Source organism: Protopterus annectens, chromosome 16.part0 (assembly GCF_019279795.1).
Source record: "Protopterus annectens isolate FY-2018-M chromosome 16.part0, PAN1.0, whole genome shotgun sequence".
In the NCBI taxonomy this organism is placed as follows: domain Eukaryota; kingdom Metazoa; phylum Chordata; order Ceratodontiformes; family Protopteridae; genus Protopterus; species Protopterus annectens.
The window spans coordinates 50,599,703-50,622,877 of NC_056750.1; the positions used below are offsets into that span (position 1 = coordinate 50,599,703).

Genomic DNA, 23,175 nt, shown 5'->3' on the forward strand with positions numbered 1-23,175 from the left:
AGTGCAAACGAGAAGAATTAAGGGCTAGAACACAAGTTGGGGCAACATAGGTGGTATTTTGTATACCAGAATGCAAACAAGCCTATTGCACTAAATGGAAGAAGTTAGTAAGGTGTAAAAATGTAGGGCTTTAGTGGTAGTAGGAGGTATATCAGCACAATTGTTAATGAGTCATTGGCTACCTCTGAGGTGTCTAGGGATAAAATTGTAATTGTTGACTTAAATGGGAACTTACTGTCGCTGGTGATTGATGGTCTGTTAATCCAGGTGTTTGGAACTTTACATATGTCACTTAACAGGTGACATGAGTAGTAGGTTAGACATGGTATTAATGTTAAAGCTAATACCGCCACTGATGAGACAGATGCAATTTTCTGATTTTCTTTTCAGCCCCTGACTAATCTCCATCTCATAGCTAGTCATTACACATCCTTTACACTGTATCCATCATAGGATTTTTGCTAGATGTTCTAGGCTTCCCCTCTATGGTGTACTTAGCAATGCATAGCGGAGCATACAGTGGATATCATACATACCACTTATTCCTTTTGAGCAAGAAATATGGATAAAGCCAAAAATATTGAGGGTACAAAGGCCCTAGAATTGTGTACAGATTTAAAATATTCCTTACAAACTTAGAAAGATGCTAGAATAACAGGTTTTACTCTACCACACATTTTTGAAGGATATGGTGTCAGAAACTCAAATGTCTGTCATTATTTAGTGACTTCAGCCATTAATAATTTACCAAAAATCACAAAATTTATGATGAGCAGGCCAAACGTATGAAGAAAAAGTTTAGAAATTCTGCAAAAATCTGGACAATTGAGAACTATGTGGACATGGGATGGAGGTGTCAATTGCATACATGAGTGACTTTGTTCATCATGTAACTTTACCCCTCATTTAATTTGATGGGTACTGTCTGATATATCTTTTCCTCTGAAGATTCAAAGGACGATACATCCCTGAGGCATACCTCTTAACTCCTCTCCCTTGCTAGGTCTGCCAGTGCCCAGGCTGTTAATTGAACCTGGGTAGGTTTCACACAAGGCTTCTTCTGCCCACATCATGCAGCTGGGGATGGGAGAGCTGCTGCTTTGAGAGACTTCCACAGCTGAGAATGAATCCACAACTTTGAAAGCATAAATTATGGAAAAATGTTAAGTTCTTGTTGTTATTATGCTCCTTTGTGTAACTTTCTTTATATAATTTATGTACTTTGTCTATATTGTTTTTATATTCCACAAAGTAAAAATGAAAATATGTATCTGGTACTTCTTGTTGTGTACATTACATGACTTTGTGCCTGGGCCCTGGCTGAAAATGGTCAGTCACTTGATCAGCCTAACAGTTAATCTACTTGTGCAAAATCCTCATGAACTGCCCTCAAAGGTTATGCTGCTTCTTTGGTCCCCTCTACAGCCACACTTTTCCCTACCACCAACTCAAGCAACTCCTGCCCCATGCATTTCTGCTTTCTTTATGTGCCATACTGCCCCCTCACCTTCTGAAGACTTCTACTTGTCCCAAGGGGCTACCTTCTTTTTCCTTGCTGACATTTCTCCATTTCTTCATTTTTCTACTGTGAACTGCTCATCGACTCCTCTCTAAGTCTGCAATAGTTCCACCATTCATATTTTGGAAAACGGCCTTCATAGGCTCCTTTCAGAAACGTATTCCATTTTCTCTTTCATCAATGACTTTCTCAGTTCCTATCTTCTTCTGTTTACTAATGCTGTGTTGGTCTACCTTTTTCCCATCTGACTAAGGCCTCACATCATTATACTAGTGCCTTTCTGCATTCCATATCCCCATTTCTGAGCAGGCTGTCCCTCACAACTTCTTAGAATGCCTGTAACATATCCTTATAGCTGCTCCTAATAAACTCATGCTCTGAGTCCTTTCCATTGCTATATACCCAACCAATTACATTACTCCTCATCCACCGAGCTAGATCAAATGTCTCCGCATAACCAGGGAAAAGTGCATCCCCCCAATTCCCTACTTGCTCTTCATCTTACCCTTTGTGAACCTACCAACCTTGCCTCCTGTAGTCTTCTTCTTTATCATTCCCAGGGTCATTCCCAGCCTCTCATCCATCCACAAAAATAAGTAGCTTATATAGCCCACGGAAGGCGTGATGAGCTATAATCTCTTATATAGCCCACGGAAGGTGTGATGAGCTATAATCTCTTATATAGCATTAATTTGGCCTAATGTATTAACCACCTTTACTACCTAGCTCCAAATCTTCACATACATTGGAAATTAAAATAGCCATATTCCTTTCAGTTGTATCTGTCATTGAGTATTTCACTTGTAAGCCTAAGTAGTGACTCCGACTTTTATTTCTGAATCTGTGGCAATCATCCTATTACATGGGAAGCATAACACTTCTGCATTTTTTTCACTTACAAAATTTACAAGACTTCTCCTAAGACCTAATCTACCATCTATGTCATTAATATACAGTAATGAGCAAACATTTGGAACCATGTCATACCTTCTACCATCTATGTCATTAATATACAGTAATGAACAAACATTTGGAACCATGTCACACCTTCTACCATCTATGTCATTAATATACAGTAATGAGCAAACATTTGGAACCATGTCATACCTTCTACCATCGATGTCATTAATATACAGTAATGAGCAAACGTTTGGAACCATGTCATACTTTCTACCATCTATGTCATTAATATACAGTAATGAACAAACGTTTGGAACCATGTCACACCTTCTACCATCGATGTCATTAATATACAGTAATGAACAAACGTTTGGAACCATGTCATACCTTATCCCTCATCACCCTATTTTCTTAGTGTCATTTTCCCAGCCAGTACTTCTGTAACCATTAAAACATTCCAGGAGATAAAAGGAGACTGCTTGGTATCCCTCTGAAATCTGGCCTCATCCAAGATCCAGTTATTTGCTGGTATATCTAACCCTGGGCTAACATACTTTTCTACTTTGCTGTTTACTGCAATTTACACTTCTGGGCTAGCATACATTTCCTTCACACACCTCTGGAACTTTGCCTCCACTTCTGTCTTCTGCAAGAACTTCCCAAAATTACCAAATGACTGAATCAAAAGCTTTACTTATATCAAATAGCGTTACCACTACACTTCTTATCTGGTGTTCTAGGCATGAATTACACTGAATGAATCCACAAACACAAACTACAAAATGATGCAAACTGGTAAAAAGCGAATCAGGAACACGGACAGAACCAAACTCCAAATTCCAAACGTATATTTATTTTATCAAATAAAGTGAGCACTTTCGGCGACATAGAATATTCCACCTTCATCACACAATCAGCAGGAAGAAATTAGCAAGCCATATATATAGAATTAGCATTTGAAAATAACCAATGGGGTTGAAAGGCATTCAATAACAATTAATTTCCTTAGAAACCTTAAAAAAGTCTACGTTGGTGTTAAAAGTATTGCTTACATATTATAAATAAATCACAGTTCATATATTAAAACTTAAAAACTTGCATCAGATAGCCAGCTAAAGTGAATAATCCTTCCCAAAAAAAGGAAAGGAAGTAGATCATCTTTTACGAACAATAAAATATAACAGATAACAAGTAAAATGTAACTACGTTCTGAAGCTTGATGTATAAATGCAGCTCATTATGAGCTAGAACATTATTTGAAATGTATATGCCTCCTCTGGTAACATTAATTCATTAACCAAAATCAAAATTTTTTTTATGTATATATGAAATTTAAGTATATTACTTTCCACAAGATGCAGAAAAATAAAAATATATAGTAATAAACAATATATATGCATATAAGTATGAATATTCCCATAAACAAAAAAGACCTATATAAGCTCTTAAAAAATACTTTTACATTTTTAAATACATTTTGCTTGTTATCTGTTATATTTTATTTCCGGTATTAAATCCTCAACAGAACAAACCAAACGAAAGGAACCAGTAGACCCAAAAGAAGCAACGTTTCCACAACCCAAAAGAAGCAGCGTATCCGCAACAAAATGCAATAGTCCACACAGTACTTTTATAAATACCGCCAATAATAGAATGCTGCAGTTGGTAGAAAAAACTTTAAAGGCTGTGACCACGATATAAATCCGTTTATTGTTGAAAAGACTTTAAGTGCTGAAATAAAATACACTTTTCGTCGCACAATAAGCGCAACTTCCTCAGAAGACAATACGGAATGCAATTTCCTCCTTTTATTAAAACCTCGTGTTAATTAGTTAATAAATTTATTGAATTAAACGTTCCTAAAACACTTTATTTTTTATATTATTTTATATTTTTTATGCCTGCCTAATACAGGCATAAGCACTTGTTAGTACATTATATGCAAATGTTTTCCTTAGTTGGTTAGACATTAATAACACATTTAAATCTGTTAAAATCTGTTGAACCATTATAACAATTATGTTAAAATGTTAATGACCATTTTTTAAAAAACTTTCCTTGACTAGTATAAGCCTGTGTTGTAAAAATAACACCACTAATGTATACCATTTAAATCCCACTTTTCAAAGCTACCGGAGGGAATCACTTTGTGAAACTAAATTTTTCAAACCTCATCTTTTTAAAACTAGTCATTTTTTTAAAAGTAAATCAGTCATTTTTAATCTTTAAATAAAACCGTCATTGATTTCATGCAACATTCTCCTGAAACTCACTCATAATGAATGATGATATGTTCGAAATAGATTGTGACACCCAGCAGGGAATTAATTTATTAATTTATTAATATTAATATTAATATTAATTTTAATATTAATATTAATATTAATTTTAGTGTTCCCCTTTAAGTAGATATGAATTTACACGATTATTTACATATAAATATTTTTACATTTACATATAAAAAACCCCTATAGGATTAATTAGGTCTAACACAGGTTATTAATGACCTTTGATGTTGAGATTGTTGTTTTTACTTTGGTAGCAGGCTAGACTATAGAATTAAATAAATAGCCAAATATAATTGTGATTAATTCATTATGAGTGAGTTTCAAGAGAATGTTGCATGAAATCAATGACGGTTTTATTTAAAGATTAAAAATGATTGATTTACTTTTAAAAAAATGACTAGTTTTAAAAAGATGAGGTTTGAAAAGTTTAGTTTCACAAAGTGATTCCCTCCGGTAGCTTTGAAAAGTGGGATTTAAATGGTATACATTAGTGGTGTTATTTTTACAACACAGGCTTATACTAGTCAAGGAAAGTTTTTTAAAAAATGGTCATTAACATTTTAACATAATTGTTATAATGGTTCAACGGATTTTAACAGATTTAAATGTGTTATTAATGTCTAACCAACTAAGGAAAACATTTGCATATAATGTACTAACAAGTGCTTATGCCTGTATTAGGCAGGCATAAAAAATATAAAATAATATAAAAAATAAAGTGTTTTAGGAACGTTTAATTCAATAAATTTATTAACTAATTAACACGAGGTTTTAATAAAAGGAGGAAATTGCATTCCGTATTGTCTTCTGAGGAAGTTGCGCTTATTATGCGACGAAAAGTGTATTTTATTTCAGCACTTAAAGTCTTTTCAACAATAAACGGATTTATATCGTGGTCACAGCCTTTAAAGTTTTTTCTACCAACTGCAGCATTCTATTATTGGCGGTATTTATAAAAGTACTGTGTGGACTATTGCATTTTGTTGCGGATACGCTGCTTCTTTTGGGTTGTGGAAACGTTGCTTCTTTTGGGTCTACTGGTTCCTTTCGTTTGGTTTGTTATATTTTATTGTTCGTAAAAGATCATCTACTTCCTTTCCTTTTTTTTGGGAAGGATTATTCACTTTAGCTGGCTATCTGATGCAAGTTTTTAAGTTTTAATATATGAACTGTGATTTATTTATAATATGTAAGCAATACTTTTAACACCAACTTAAACTTTTTTAAGGTTTCTAAGGAAATTAATTGTTATTGAATGCCTTTCAACCCCATTGGTTATTTTCAAATGCTAATTCTATATATATGGCTGGCTAATTTCTTCCTGCTGATTGTCTGATGAAGGTGGGATATTCTATCCCGCCGAAAGCGCTCACTTTTTTATTTGGTAAAATAAATATACGTTTGGAATTTGGAGTTTGGTTCTGTCCATGTTCCTGATTCGCTTTTTACCAGTTTGCATGAATTACACTGAAGCCCTGTAGCTATCTGTAGGCTGTCACTTGTTCATAAGCCTTCTGTATTTTCTCCACTATTTTTGTGAAAGAAACTGCCTAACCCCTGCCAGTACTTTAACCATGGTGTCAGCAGCTAGGTTTAGGAGTGAGATTGGTCTGTAATTTCCTGTGTCCTCTGTGACTCTTGCTTTCTTTGATAAAACCATAAATGTCACTAGAATTTCATCATATTGATCACTGCTGTAGCAGCCTTTGCAACATGGGTCATATCCTGCCAAGGGTATAACAGCTTTCCAGCATCCAAAGCTTCAGGGCACCTTCGACACACTCAAACCATTAGGGAGCTCAAGCTGAGCATACTAAAAAGGCAAGTTTGAGCACCCAGCTATTCAGAGTTTTCCTGCTGTTGAAGAAAGCACTCCTCTGTGGGCTATTGAGGATTGACACTTGGCTTATGCTGTTCCTTTGCTGGGCAGAGAAGGCCCCTTCGGAAAAAAAAACTTTCCACATAAAAAATATTGTTTTCAGGTAGTTTCCTACTTAGAAGGGTTATTTTTTAAGCTAGGCATTTGTGTTCTAATAGGCTGTTGTGAGACTTAACTGTACTTTTAATTGACAGTGCACTTATCTCCTGTCTGTTTAAAAGTTGTTAAAAGTAGTCAAAAAACATTTTCTGTAAAGAAATTGTGTATATTGTATAACCAAGCTGTAAATGAATAACTGCAATCCAAATCAAATGCAGTCAGAGATCAGCAATAGTCGGCAGAGAACCTGTTCTGAGCAGACTTACCTCAGGACTTGGTGAGAAATCGGAGTCTGGCTGATGTTCTCTGGTGCCATACCTCCACCTGTATGTCAGACCTCATATTCATGGCAACAACCCAGGTCTGACATACAAGTGAAGTTGCATAGCCATGTCCAGTGCAGTAGCTGTACTTGCAGAGTGGCATGGCTATCATACCTACATCCTTCCTGTCCAAGGGATGAACTTGCAGGGCCACTACAGTCCATCAGGAAATTACTTTTATTTTTAAAAGCAGAACACCATGAGCCATCTGCACAGTAAATTTGATGGTGGCTCACACTAAACTCTGTTTGTGCATAGTCTCGGTTCATCTGTATGTGGAACTTGGTACTGCTAGTAATCTGGATTCCTAACAGGTACTGTCTGAGGTACCTCATCCCATGCACAGGTGTAGTGTCAGCCTTACTGACAATAAGAACATTTTTGCTCTATTACTACTACATTTAATGTATAACACCCCCCCCCACACACACACACACACATATCTCACAGTACAGTATCATTACAGGTTTTCATATACCCCTTCTTTTCTTCCTGAGAGATCACCCTATGGTAACTATCTGTCTAAGTGTTATATCTATTTTAGTTCACTGTATGCCAAACATTATATATGCATTTTGTTATTTATTTATTTATTGTTTAATTGTCTGACTGAGGGGTTGGTTGATTGTGCTACAATCTGTATCACTTTATTTGTTGACATATGCTGCTGACTACAGAAAACGAGCTGGTTATCCTCGCTATATTAACAAGATCATATGACTTAGAATCAGGAAGTACCTGGCAGTACTCCAGCATACAGAAAGTACAAACACAAGTTTATCAAACTTAAAAATATATTCTATTAAAGGAAGTAAAATACAAATTTTAAAATCAAAATGATGGCTTTCCGTGATGAGAGCACACTTACTACAAAAAGTAACAGTAAGAAAAATACCTTTTTGTACTTGATCTTTAATGAAGCCTCTATACCAACTATTCCTCTTAATGATGTGTTTTTTCTGACACACACAAGCCAAGCATCCACTATTTATAAAAAGGAAAACCCAGATATGACAAGGCTTAAAAACTGAAGCCAGCATTCAAGATGACAGGAGCACAAGCTGTCAAAACCAGAAAACATATATTCCTGTTTTCATCGGCTTGTACTGCATTAGCTCTACATATTACCTGCATTTTGTGGGCCATTGCCATGGTTGAGTTTTGCTTCCTGTGGGTTCATAGGTTCATACTAGGCTATCTGCCCTAGGGCATTTTGTCACACATCCCTTGCTATCAAGTGGCACCGTCAATTTCACGCCTGCATCGGATGGTTCATTTGATAAGAAGTGCATTAATTAAGAATCCTAGATCTCATAAATAGCATTGAGTAATACCGTTGACACTGTTTTTAAAGTTCTGTTGCATTTATTACATGCTGGCATCCATCCCCTGCCATGCCTGAACATTTATTTTACTTTATTTATTCTGAAGCTGTTAACCAGGGTAGAACACTGACCCATTTCACATATTTAAGTGCCAGCTTTAAGATATGAACACAATACTTACATGACATTATATTTTAGTATTAATCACAAAATACAATTAAGCTATATATATATATATATATATATATATATGGATCTACTTATCTACTTTTAAATATCAAAATCTCACACCCATGAAGATAAAACTATAGAGACCACAACACTGAATAATCAAATGCCTATAAGTTTATATTACCGAGTCACAAAATACCAGGTTGTACAAAGTAAGAGCATCGGAAAAGTAAACTTACTGTATTTGAAAAGATCATGTGGCAGTATACCAACATGTAATTAAAAATGTGAACGTCAAGTTGCATAATGGTGTGGTTTACCTTTAAGGCTTTTTAGTATATACATATTACAACATGGTGGAGTTCACACAGTATGCTTGTGATGTCTGTAAATGTAAATATGAAGTCTAAATACAGAAAAACAAGTTGTAATACTTGAACTGTGTGCGTTGATGTGGAAAGCAGGTTTAAAGTTAAAGAATGCTGGTGTCTTGTTTATTCAACATAGTGCAATCTCGGAGTTGGTATATTTAATTTGCAGGGGGTGTGGGGGTGCAGGGGGGCATAGCCCCCCTCCAAAGGTGAAGGATTGAAGACTTTTTCAGTTGTTGTTGCTTTGTACATTTCATTATTTTGGGAGTGGTAAAATAAACTTAACAGACATTTGATTATTGGGTGTTCTGGTCTCTGTATTTTCATCTTCTTGATTGTAGGATTATACAAAGTGAATAGTGGATGTGCTGCATTGAAAAAAATCACAATGAAAAACAAAGTCAGAGCAAGGTGCACAGAAGGAAGGTAGACAGTCGTAAGATGTTATGAGAGACATATGATCAGAGAGAACATGACAGAAAGAGAGCCGTGGTATTTTCCTTAAGTATTGTAATATGGTACAGTTCTGACCAGAATTTGTATTAAAATGAAACGTCTTTTAGAACAGACAGAAGAGATTCCCACAGTTTGTGTGACAGCATTGAGAAGGCATGGCTTGTGTACTGAAGCCTAGCTCACAGGGACTGGAGGAAAGGAGCTGAGTGATTAAGACTTCAACGGTTGTATGTTTGTGTATCCCTGATTAATTTGGAGGCTAATGGGAGGCAGTGTCATTTAACATTTTAAAGAGCTGTAAAGGGACTGGAAAGCAAACATGTTATTTCACAGGTAACCAGTTAGCTTTTTCAATGGTTTTTGTGGTGGTGGTCAGTTCATGGGAAGAGAGTGATGAACCTGTGTATGGCCTTTGAGATGGCTTGAATGGTGGATACATTTCTTTTAGAGGCTACATCATTCAGGGGGAGGCAATATTCTGGTTGACACAATCAAATGCATTTATCTTTGGCATTCCTACTGAATCTGGAAAGAAATAGGGTGATGCTATTAGACTAGAATATGAGAAAGTTAATTTTTTGTGTGTATACTCCAGGTAGAATGGAAATTTAAAAAGGAAGTCCCAGGAAATCTATGTTTATTTGAATTATCAAGTAACAAACACATCTACTTGATGAATAAAAAATAACTGACTGAATAACATATCGACTGACTGACTATTACAAGGATTTTAAAATGTTTAAGTGTATTAAAGTCCTACAAAGGGATTCTTGCCTAGGTTTTTTGCATTAAAATAAATTTTAACTATTATAATTTTTTTTTGCATATGGCTCAGAGGAATGTATATACAGTTTATTCTGTGATAAAGGAATTTATTCTAGTCTGACCACCACACTGTAAAACTTGTAGTTATCTAGTAGCTGTCTATCAACAGATATCATCCTGTAAATTAAGAAGTATTTCCAGGCTTTTTATAAGCTGCACAGCTCATTCTATATAGTTGTAGGTCATATGTTTCTTTTCATAATCCAGTAGGCGCACAAAGTGTCTAAGGTTTGTAAAACTAACTTTTTTGAAATTCATTTGTCAGTAAGGAAAACCAACTAAGCACAAGCATCTTTTTAGGGGTGTCTCAGAACCAATGGGCATAATCACAAATTAGGCAAATGGAAACTGAAGTAATCAAACCCAGAATACATATCCTACTCACTAGCAGTTTGGACAGTTCAACTTTCCAGATTATGTAAAATGCGTAACTTTGTGTCACGTTTATTGTATTATATAACCGTGTGGGCTTTCTCTTCTCCCTTTTTCCTGTTTTTAGTCAGTACGTACAAATATCAGAATACAGACTTTATTTTGAAAACTGAAAAGATTGTACGATTTTGACATCATACATACTGTTACGATTCAAAGCAGGATAACCAGTCTAGTATAGCACTGACTTACAGATTTGTTTGAACTGTCAGATTGGTAGCTAGAGAGTTTTCTTATTCTGTCAGGAAAACATGAGGTGTTTATGTCACATTCTTTGATAAATAAAATGCTGTTTAAAATATGTGTGAAGCAATGTCAAAGAAAAATACATTGCATTTATGTCTGAGATTATTAGATGTTAATGGCTTACAGAATGTCCCAGTTTCAAATGTTTATTGCATTTTTGATGTAAAGTCTAATAATAAAGCAACATTACACCTCCATTGCATTACCAGATAGTTTTCTTTGAGTATTCATTTGAATCTAGTTTACTTGTTTGATTTATTTAGCATTTGTTTACTGGGAAAGTCCAACTTGGAACAAAGCCAGTTTTCATCAGTGGCCCAGGGAGAAATTCTCCAGATGCATGTCTTTGCAACATGGGAGGAAACGCACACGAACACAGAGAGGACCTGCAGACTCCACACAGAAGGCACTCCAGCCAAGAATCGAACCAGAGAACCTCTTGCTGTGAGGTGACAATACTACTGCTGCACCATTGTGCTGTCCAACAACTTGGTAGCAGGTGATCACAAATGTATCACAATCTGAGGTCATTCAGTTAGGTGTGTTGTCTCCTAAACTTTATTAATGGTTGTTTAGTGTCAACCATTACTGATATTTCTGGGGTGTGGTATGAAATACTAGTCTGAAAAGATAAATACTCAGACAGCAATAGTAGAAGGTTATGTTCATTTCACTAAAGCACTAAATCTAGTTTAGTGTATGCATACCAGAAACATGATATGAGCTACGTTAAATTAATAACTATGTGCATGCACTATTTCATACATACATACACTAATGATTACATGTGTACACACATAAGTTTCTGTATAGATACAAGTGAAACATTTATTGTGAAACATTTAGCATGTTCTTAAAAACAGATTTAGCACTGTTTGAGTTAATCATATTATTCTAATCAATATATATTCTTTCAAGTAATCAGTTAGTGGATCCTGAGCTTTAATATCAGTTTCTTTACTTATTTTACAGCAAAAGAGTCTTCCTCAGAATGGCAAAGGTAAGATCAGTTGCAGAATGATGTACAGTACATATGGGTGCACAATCCTGTGTGCTAAACTGCTCTTATGTAAATGTGTAAACTATTCATTCAACTTCAAAGCTAAGGCAACGTTTTAGAACTGGAACCATACTAAACATGTAATGAACAAGTCCTATACTGGCATTATCATTAAAGTTGTGTAAACTTTTCAAAATGCAAAAATCTTTAAAAAACAGTCTGCAGTGTAATAAAACTTGAAAGCCAATTTGTTTCTAAACAGTAAATATATCATCAACTGTTATGAATATGTTTGTTGTGTTTGTATATCTCTTATATGTTTAAATTATAATGTCAACTATACATATATATATATATATATATATATATATATATATGTATATAGACAGAAATGCATGATTATTTAGTATAATATCATTACAGTAGTCATTGACATGCAGTTATCAAAGAGGATTGATTTACTATCATTGAACAGTAAAAAAAAAAATCCCCATAAATATCTCTTAACTCTGCACTGCACCTAATCTTCCAAACATAAATACTGACAGTGCATATGCATACAACTGGTATCCACACATTCATTCTCTCTCCCTTTACAGCTGTATATTTCTGATTCACTTATGTAGTATCTCTAAATGACCATTCACAAACACTATTCAGAACATAAAGCGACATTCCTAGTCGTGGTAACCTTTCTGAATTCAGAGACAGCCATAACATGGTGCTCTAGCTCAAGGATGGGTACCACCATTTCAGGCTGATTCTGAAGTCATGCTGTATGCAATTAATGCAGTCTGGTGGAGAGGAATATGATAATCAAACATGCTCTGTCTGCCCTGGGACCACCCCTCCCTGGATGACATCTGTGGGCAGAGCAATTCAACCACTGCAGAGGAGGTAAGTACTGGGGATTCTAGTAGTAAGGGAGGGTCTGCAGGTGTGTGAGTGAGTGAATGAGTCAGTGAGTGAGTGAGGTGAGTGTGTCAGGGGCTGCATGTGAGAGACTGCATGTGTGTGTGTGTGTGTGTATGTGTGTGTGTGTGTGTGTGTGTGTGTGTGTGTGTGTATGCCTGGGAGATTGCATAAGGGGAACAGTGAGGGGTAAGGAAAGTGTGTGTGTGTGTGTGTGTGTGTGTGTGTGTGTGTGTGTGTGTGTGTGTGTGTGTGTGTGTGTGCGTGTGTGTGCGTGTGTGTGCATGTGTGTGCGTGCATGTGTGTGTGTGTGTGTGTGTGCATGTGTGTGTGTGTGTGTGTGTGTGTGTGTGTGTGTGTGTGTGTGTATGTGTGTGTGTGTGTGTGTGTGTGTGTGTGTGTGTGTGTGTGTGTGTGTGTGTGTGTGTGTGTGTGTGTGTTAATCTTCATATCACTGTAGTTAACTGCAGTGGGAAGTGCTGATCTTCATATCGCTGTAGTTAACTGCTGTGGGAAGTGCTGATCTTCATATCACTGTAGTTAACTGCTGCGGCTTCATATTGCTGTAGTTAACTAGTGCATGAATTGCTGACCTTCATATTGATGTAGTTAACTGGTGCATGAATTGCTGACCTTCATATTGCTGTAGTTAACTGTTGTTGGAAGTGCTGATCTTCATATCACTGTAGTTAACTGCAGTGGGAAGTGCTGATCTTCATATTGCTGTAGTTAACTGCTGTGGGAAGTGCTGATCTTCATATCACTGTAGTTAACTGCTGTGGGAAGTGCTGATCTTCATATCACTGTAGTTAACTGCTGCAGGAAGTGCTGATCTTCATATCGCTGTAGTTAACTACTGCAGGAAGTGCTGATCTTCATATCACTGTAGATAACTGCTGTGAGAAATGCTGATCTTTATTTCGCTGTAGTTAACTGCTGTGGGAAGTGCTGATCTTCATTTCACTGTAGTTAACTGCTGTGGGAAGTGCTGATCTTCATATCACTGTAGTTAACTGCTGCAGGAAGTGCTGATCTGCATATCACTGTAGTTAACTACTGTGGGAAGTGCTGATTTCCATATCACTGTAGTTAACTGCTGCAGGAAGTGCTGACCTTCATATTGCTGTAGTTTACTGCTGCAGGAAGTGCTGATCTGCATATCACTGTAGTTAACTGCTGCAGGAAGGGCTGATCTCCATATTGCTGTAGTTAACTGCTGTGGGAAGTGCTGATCTTCATATCACTGTAGTTAACTGCTGTGGGAAGTGCTGATCTTCATATCACTGTAGTTAACTGCTGTAGGAAGTGCTGATCTGCATATCACTGTAGTTAACTGCTGTAGGAAGTGCTGATCTGCATATCACTGTAGTTAACTGCTGCAGGAAGTGCTGATCTCCATATTGCTGTAGTTAACTGCTGTGGGAAGTGCTGATCTTCATATCAATGTAGTTAACTGCTGTGAGAAGTGCAGGTCAGAGACAAAGCTAATTAGTCAGTAATGCAGTTTTTTCTAAATTATGGCTAACATATCTCTGAATCACAAAATGCTACACCATGGAAGCAGGGCATTTTTAACTACAAGACAAGCTGGTTTTGGATACATGAAAAAGGAGAATCGATCATTTGTTAAATAAGTCTTCTAAATATCATGAAATAAATATAATTTATATTATATATAATAAATATTTCTATACCCAACTGCTCTTCTATAGGTGTAAAATGATCTATAAGCAGCTTCATGTAAGCATGGCTTGTCTCAAGATTAATCTGCTGCCGTTTGGCCAGCAGGTCAGGGTAGGAGTCACCATAAATTGGCATAACTAGTACATTCAGCCCCCATGGTATTATCTGCATTGTACGACATGCTTTAAAATGTAATCTCTGGTACTACAGTCTTTTTAAATGAAAAAAAAAATCATAGCTGTGTAGTAGCATTACGTACTGTACCCATATCCTCAATATTTAATATATGCTCACGAGTCGTACTTACTGTTATATTGTCCAGAAGGGAATTGTCCATTGCCCTTAGCAACTCATTTAGAGAAGTTCTCACTTCACAAGTCATCTGGTGGTTACCTCCATTGCTCAATCTTATCTGTTCCTCTGGCATGTTTCAGGTGGAAACAGCACAAATCACGAAATAAAATCAAAAATCCACACAGAAAAATGCTACTGTATAGTAACAAACTAAGTAACAAAGAAAAAAAAAACACTTCCAGCAGCTCACAGCAGAGTCTCCAAATGTACAAAATCCACAGTCCTTCTTCAAAAACATTTATTAGGTAAGTGCTTTCACAAACAGTAAGTTTACTTCCTCAGACCTTAATAAAAACAGCCATAAAATGCATACTTTTAACCCCCATACATTTTAAATACTAAAAATAGGATTATACACTGCTTCACTTTATTGCATTAATCTTCTATTTTTCAGCTTTGATGTAATAGTTTACCTTGCTCGCTGCTGCACTTGTGCATCATTTTACATCGGGAAAACAAACAGAAGGTTAACAGAGTGGATCAGGGACCGAATGTATTGTTTGAGGAGGGGGCATGTATTTAGTGCTGTAGCCAAACACATTTTGGAGTTAGACAGTCAACACCATTTTAAGTTCAGTGTCTTGGAGATTTTACATGAAAACAGGTTAGGGAACATTAATAACATCACTGAAGAGCGAGAATTAAAATGGATAATAAAATTTAGTGCACATCTGGGGAAGGGACTTAATGACCACATAACTATTACATCAAAGCTGAAAAATAGAAGATTAATAAAATAAACTGAAGCCGTGTATAATCCTATCTTGTAGTATGTTTTTATGGACACATTTTTATTGTCTGCATTGCCTCTATTTTCTACTGCCTGTATTTTTAATGCCTGTATTCTCTTTATGTAACTTGGCAATGAATGGGTTACTTGTTGTTAATTAGAAATGACTAGTGATAGGCTGGTTTAAAATGTATGGGGGGATAAAAGTATGAGTTTTATGACTGTTTTTATTAAGGTTTGGAGAAGTAAACTTACTGCTTGTGAAAGCACTTACCTAAAAAACATTTTTAAGAAAGACTGTGGATTTTGTACATTTGGAGACTCTGATGTGAGCTGCTGGAAGTGTTTTTTATTGTTGCAAGACTTCTAAATATAATGATAGAATAGTACATAGCCCACTTAGTAAGTTATAAACCTGTGTTAATATTTTGATCATTTCTGTGGTGCTTCAGGAGATTTGACTAGAGCTGACTTTCTTGAAACAATAACAACAGGAAATGATTTTGATAAGTTTTAAGGACATACTTAAAAAACTTGGTTTGCATATAGTGGTAGATTGTGATGACATAAAAACATTTCAGAATCTTAATGTTAGAAATAATGGCACCATGAACTATAATTTTCAAAAACTGTTGTGTTAAATATAATGTTCTTAAGAAATAGCAAAGAGCTATTGTAAGGCCAGTCATAAAATAAGGATGAGTCAAGGTACTAACCAGCTAAAGGCTTGTTGTACTATTGTCAGATTCCGTCAGCTGATGGAGAGGTTAGTCCTGGAATAACTTTTGGAGGAATTAAGATCATGAGAACTGTCTGAACTTTACCAACAGAGCTATTTGAAAGAAAGCTATGTTAACATTTGCAAAATCTTTTATATAATCAAATTATAAAGAGAGCTGAGATAAAACAACAGGTCAAAATCATTTCCATTAGATTTAGTTGCGTACTGTATTATAGTCTTAACCATAAATTGTCGATTAATAAGCTGAAGGCCAGAGAACTTTCTGTACATCCAGTGAGGTGGTTTGGGGAATGGCTGCTCAACAGATGTTGAAGAAATATCAAATAGAAGTTTTAAAATATGTACTTTCCTACAGCTGAATTCAAAGCACAAAGCCTGGAACTTTTATCATCAGGATTTAATTGTCAAAATCATTAGTATACATGGACAAAGCAGCAAAAAAAAAAAAAAACATTGCTACTCATAAGGCAGACACTACTGCTGTGTAAAGATAGATGGTGCTCTGTTTTCTAGCTTTATAAGAGCTTGTAGATTGATTCAGTTATAAATAATGTCTGGTTTTACAACAATAACCATGCCTTTGATCCATTTGTTAAGTAGTTTCTGTTTTTTATTCTTTTTAATTTTCACCATTTACTATTGTCAACACTGCAAATGAATTACAGCCCAAGCTAGTAAATAAACCTTTAAAGTATTTCAATGAATCATGACACTGAATATTTTTTATCTATGCTATAAGTGGGCAGTCAGTGACTTCTTTTCACTGTTTCAAGCTTTGGAATCCAAGAGAGAGAGAGAAAGCATTCAGCATATCAACTATTTGGAACTATACCTTATATTTTGTTTTCGATATTTATCTATAAGCACTTTCTTACACATTATTTTTACATGATTACCAAAATAAGTAATGAATTTATACAACAACTTCTGCAGATGCCATTTTTATCAAAAAGATGCGTTTACCATTTAAGCATTCATTAACTTTTACTCTGCATCGATGGCTAGTCTAAATATCAAGCTTTAATTATAATTTTGAGATTTTCTTTCAAAATGCCCATCTTAGTTTCTGGTTGCCATGACTTTTACACACTTTAATGGGTCCTGAACAAACAGATTAACTCATTACCCCCTTCCCCATGAGATGTGCACTATAGACTGGATTATTTCTCAAGTTCCAGAGCAGAATGTGCTATGACAATGCTCCAGGGGCTCCTGGATCTTTATCATTCCTCCTCTCAGGTAGGGTAAGATTTGGGAATCTACACAAAATGCCACTGAGGCAGTGGGAATGATCACCATAAACAGTTGCGTAAGTCCTACTTATCTGTAATATACATCTTTGAATTTCACATTGCTTCATTGTCTCCTACCTATGACCTTCCCCATTATTTTGCGTATAGTTCAATGGTATCCAACTATGTTGTGTTAGTTGGCTGTAGTTATTTGTGTTGGTGTTTTTTGGCTGTGAATTGCTTGGTTTCAGGCCATTCTTGGTTCTTCCTACTTAGTAGCCAACAGACTTTCTGTGACAGGTGTTAGATTTCCTGTAATGGGAATCCTCTATCACAGAGAGTCAGAGGAGGAGATTCTAAGCTCTGGTAAGCTGCCAGTGTGGGGTTGTGCAGGCACAGAAATCATATACTTCTGAGGTAGTTTGAAATTCAAACATTTACTGTTACGGGTAAGTAGGACTTAATGCAACTGTACATTTCAAGCCAATTGTCTATGTCTAATAAAGTTAATTAATTAGTGGCCACCAATGTTGTCATATAAAGTAAAGTAATTCTGCTGGAGGAGTATGCTAAATGTGTGAAATTTCTGACCATTCCAATGTATTCACTTTACTGTGCAAGTTATATGATTTTAGCTATGATTAAGAATATAATAGATTACAGTTTTCCAAATGAAGAAACCTTACTGTGTCATCAGAGTTAAGAAGAACATTATTAGTAAATGATGTCGGTATTTGGAAGTGTGAGAGCAGAGGTGGAACAGCTTGTTTATTGAATATACTGACCTGAAGAAGCAGAGAGTGAGAGAGAGAGAAAAAAACACACTTTATACTAAACACTGTTAATACACAGCAGACATGACTGAAGAATGTTAACAAATATTAGCAGAAATTATTCCACATACATGTCTAATAGTTTACATGTAGCATACTTTTCATGGACTGTGAATATATACGTACATAACCAGAAATACATATTTACTTACGAGCAGTAAATTCATCACAGTTTATGTTTTTTTTTTTTTTGAAAATTATATTGTTCCAGCAATATTGATGTCTCTGACATACTATCCTGTACTATTGAATGAAATCTACTGTTGTTCCAAAAAGTGTTTCCTACAAAGTATGCCTTATTTTCTTTCTTTTTTCTAGGAATGGAGCTCCAGATTCAGAGGAAATAACATGTAAGAAATACTACAAAATATTTAAATCATTTAATCTTTCTGACTATAATAATTCTGACACAGTTAATTTGCATTCCCTTGTGAAAGTGTAGTAAGTGAAATGTGTGTGTGTTGTGTATGTATGATGTAATTTTACAGGTCTTTCTAATGAATGCCGATTAACACAAAATATTTTAGGCATTTATTGCTGATATAATTCTTGTTACAGTAACCACGATTGAGAACAAGCACTGTTCTTCAAGACTCAGTTCTGCTTCAATTGATCTTTATAAACCTTTAAAATTAAATCCAGTCTTCTATAAAGATTCATAAATTCTCTAAAAATAGAACACACTATAAAGAGAGAGTCCGTGCATTTCACATGCATAGCTCCCCTGAAACACTGCAATCACAAAGCACACAGGACACACATCCTGTGCATTTAGCGATAAGAATTGCACACAAAGTTCTGCACAGTGTTTAATGTGCAGGCTATATAAAGCAAAAGTGAAAGCTGCAGTCAAACAGGTAATGCACAACATGGACATCCATTATGTTACCTCAGAATAAATGTCATATATGTAATGTTAATAGCCAATGTTATTAGTTATTACTCAGTTATCGTATATTGTCCATTTACAGTTTGATGTCTTTTACAGTACACATTTTGTATCATTTATACTCTGTTTGTACCTTCCTGTATTTGTTTTTTGTTGACGTTTAAATGCATTTTCACTCACAGTTATTTTAGCTTCTTACGTGAATTATTTTCACCCTGGGACTGAAAAGGAGTCTTGTAGCCAGCTGAACTTCCTGGTAAACAAAAGAAATAAAAAAACAAGAATAAAGGGTAACCATGGAAAAGCAAGTGTGTGTGTGTGTGTGTGTGTGTGTGTGTGTGTGTGTGTGTGTGTGTGTGTGCGTGTGCGTGTGTGTCTGTGTGTCTGTGTGTGCGTGTGCATGTGGGGGGAGGGATGAAGGGCTGCAGTCAAACAATACACAATGATCAAGATTTATATGCAAATTATTAAATATTTCAAAACTAAGCAGTTTTTGTTAACTAAGTGGTGGTGTGTTAAATGCAGAAATGCCTGTATAACATAATTATATCTGAAGCATAATTATTTTAATTATTTACTTTTTTTGAGCAGGAAAGTCTGACTGGGACAATAACCCATTTACAAAGAAGGTACTGGGAAAAAAACTCCACAATGTTACAAAAACTTAGAAATAAAAATATTAAGTAAAATCACATAAATTTATAAAAAATATAATTGATATATTTGATGCTATTATTTACAAAAGCAGCTATAACAGAAATTAAGGTAATTACAATTGTTAGTCAAACGTGTTTATACATGATAATTTCCAAGAGGTTGATAATAACACAGTTGGCAACAGAATGTTTAAGACTCCAGTTTTTTACTTTGTTGCGATAAGATGAAGGGGACGTTGAGGTGAGCTACATACTTGGTGGAGACAAATAAAAGTAAACAAAAAATGTATTTTGAAAAATGATGTAAGTATAGAAGGTAAGGGTAGAACAGGAGCATTTAGAAAGGAATAAGCTTAGTGGGTGTAGACATACCAGATGGAAAGAAAAGAAAGGTTAGCGGTAGGAGATACAGAGGGAGAGGGTGCATTAGGGAGAGAGGATATAGGTAAATATTAAGAGTGGATTGAGGAGAAAGTTACTTTAAGATCAAGAGCCAGTTACTGGGGAGGAAGTGTATTCTAAACTGAATGTACATATTAAACAAAAATAATTCAGGTATAGGGATAGTATAGTTGGATTAGTCAAGTGTGTGGCGTGAACAAAGCCAGGTGTTGTTTAGCTATTGTTTCAGTAGTGTTTTGAATCTTTTGTGTTTGTTAATTTTAGTTGAAGTAGGGTAGAGTTCCAGAGATTTGTGACATAAGTGGAATATAGTGAGCTCCTAGCTGAATTACTGGATTTTGTTGCAGCTATGACTTCTGGCATTACAGTGAGGCTGTAACATGTTTTTCAGAGGACACTTTTCATAGTAAACATTGTTTTGAGCCATAAGATTAAGTTAACAGAGGAGTTTGAAGAGGTAACATTCAAGTAGCCATTCCACATACAAAGAACCTTTTGAGAGAGGAACTTGAAAAGTATTACAGCTCTCATAAAACACACAAATAAATAAATAAATATTTGGCTTCTGAAAAAGGAAAAACAGAATTATTTCTTAAGATTTGAAGCATACACCAGCCATGTGACAGAACACAATGCCTGAATATTACTAAGAATTCTAGTATGATTTCTGGTTATGGCTAGTGTTAGACATCTTAACTTGTCTTAACACTTTCAGCTTTATTTTTTCCTCAGGTAACCTTTCAAGATAATCGATAACAGTCAGAACACTTCTTCAGTATTCTGTAATATTTTATGTGCTTCATACAATACCTGCCAACCCATTCAGCCCAGGCCTGTTGGTCCCTCATCTTGGGTAGTTTTTCCATGAGGATGAGAGAAGGCTGGGGTGGGGTATCATACCTGTAGCCATGGTAGAGTTTGTGCCTTCAGTGGCATCCTGGCAATGAAGACATTTTCTTTTGGCCTTAACCCCAGTCCTGGTGGTGGACATGAGCACCCATGTGCCTGCAGGGGTGTCCTATGCCCTTCCACTGTGCATGCATGTTCCCATCGACATGTTCATGAAGGTTACTCTCACTAACATAGGATCTCCAAGCACATATCTTCCAATCCTGTGGTTGCATGGAAACCTTCAAGTGCATGGGAGTAGGTTGGCCTAACCAGGACCACCACCCTCGTCCATCAAAGAAGGACAAGCAAGCCAGGAAGCACTGCTTGTTCCCATTGTCTCTGTCCTGTCTGGTCTAGAGTATTCCAGAGCCTGAGTCACAATTCTAACATGGGTCATCTGGGTCACCGTGTGGGCTTTATACCTCTGTGCCACAAAGCTGGATAAAGTGGGTGTATTACTTAAGGGATTTATTAATGGATTCCTTAGTCATGGACAGTACTCTGGTCTTCATCCTTTACTTTAGAAGCTACTATGGAGGCACATGGTTGATTTCCGTTTTATATGCTGTTGTGTATATTATTTTCATAGTAATATGAATTACTGATAACACTAACTATAAAAACTGTTAACTAAAAAAAATAATGATTTTAGTTTTTGCACATGCCTATACATGTGCACAGGTGTTTGTAAATATTTATATAATTTTTGACACGTATGAACAAATGGTCTATATTATAAGAATGAAAGTGCATATGTGCGACTACATAAAAGTCGACACACAATGCAAGAAACCTAAAAATAGTGAACGGCCACATAAGCAAATTTTTCCCTAGGGAAAAAACTTACACAGCCATTCGCAAAAAAATAATTTAACATCATAAACAGGTGGGTTACTTCACCACCCCCCCCCCCCCCCAATGTGGAGGGCTCTGCCTCTCCACCCCCTAACTAAATATACCAACTCCAAGATCACACTATAGGGAAAGAAAGGGCAATTCCATGAAGTTGGCCAACTATCTCCTTGCCCTATGACATATTCATCGAATCTCTTAAATGCGATTCGATGAATATGTGTCACAGTTTCCGTATTCACTTCATAGGTTCATAGGTTCATAGGTTGATACTAGGCTATCTGCCCTAGGGCATTTATAAGCCTAGCCAGAGTGTGTTTGGCTTTCGCCGCCCTTTTAGATTAGTTGACTGTGCCTCTGTATAATAGGTCACAGAAGATAGCCCTTTTAAGGTTAGTTTACTGTACCTCTGTCAGGCAGGGACACAGAAGAGATCCCAGGGGTAAACTTACGATCTCCCATCCACTCATTAAGATTTCTCTTGTAGAGGGTCAGTGAGGGGCGCAGCCTAATATAGATTGGGATTTTGTTCCAGAGTAAGGTAAGTCTCTGGGATATGAATCTGTCCCTTCAGCATGTCCTATTTATTTCTGTGCTGAGATTCAGGTCCCTGGAGCATGTAGCTCTAAGGGATTTAGATTTCTGGAGGTGAAACATGTCCATTAATTCTGGGTTGGACATGGCTTTATATGTCAGACACAGATCGCCTCTGAGTAGGCAGTACGCAACTGAGTAGAGCTGGTGTTTCTTTAGCCGAACTGCATAGGGCATCTGTTTGAGCCCCTTGATCCTCTTGGTGAGATACTTTTGGGGTCTTTCCAGTTGCTGAAGGTGTCGGTCCCAAATGGGGCATTGTACTCAATTATGGGCCTGATAAGTGATGAGTAGAGGGGCACAATGACCTCTCTTGATCTAGATGTGAACCCTTTCATGATAAGGTGGGCTATATAGAAGGTCTTTCTAACCACTTTGGCAATGTGATTGTCAAAGGAGAGATTGCTATCTACTTGGGTCCCCAAGTCCCTAATTACTTCTTCTGTACTTAATGGATTACCACCTATGTGGTAATTTGTGGGCACTTTGTTTTTTCCAAAGGGGATGACTATGCACTTTTTGGCATTTAGCTTTAGGCCATGGCTCTGGCACCAGTTATCCATCTCTGTGA

The 23,175-nt window shown here is 36.2% G+C and overlaps 1 protein-coding gene across 1 annotated transcript in view; it reads left to right on the forward strand.

The window, feature by feature from the left end:
- LOC122790978 overlaps positions 1–23,175 on the forward strand; it is a 436,865-nt gene that overhangs the window by 180,678 nt on the left and 233,012 nt on the right. Inside the window, exons 4-5 of the mRNA XM_044058701.1 lie at positions 11,807–11,834; positions 18,639–18,670. Coding sequence (XP_043914636.1) covers positions 11,807–11,834; positions 18,639–18,670 — 60 coding nt within the window. The remainder of the gene's footprint in view (positions 1–11,806; positions 11,835–18,638; positions 18,671–23,175) is intronic.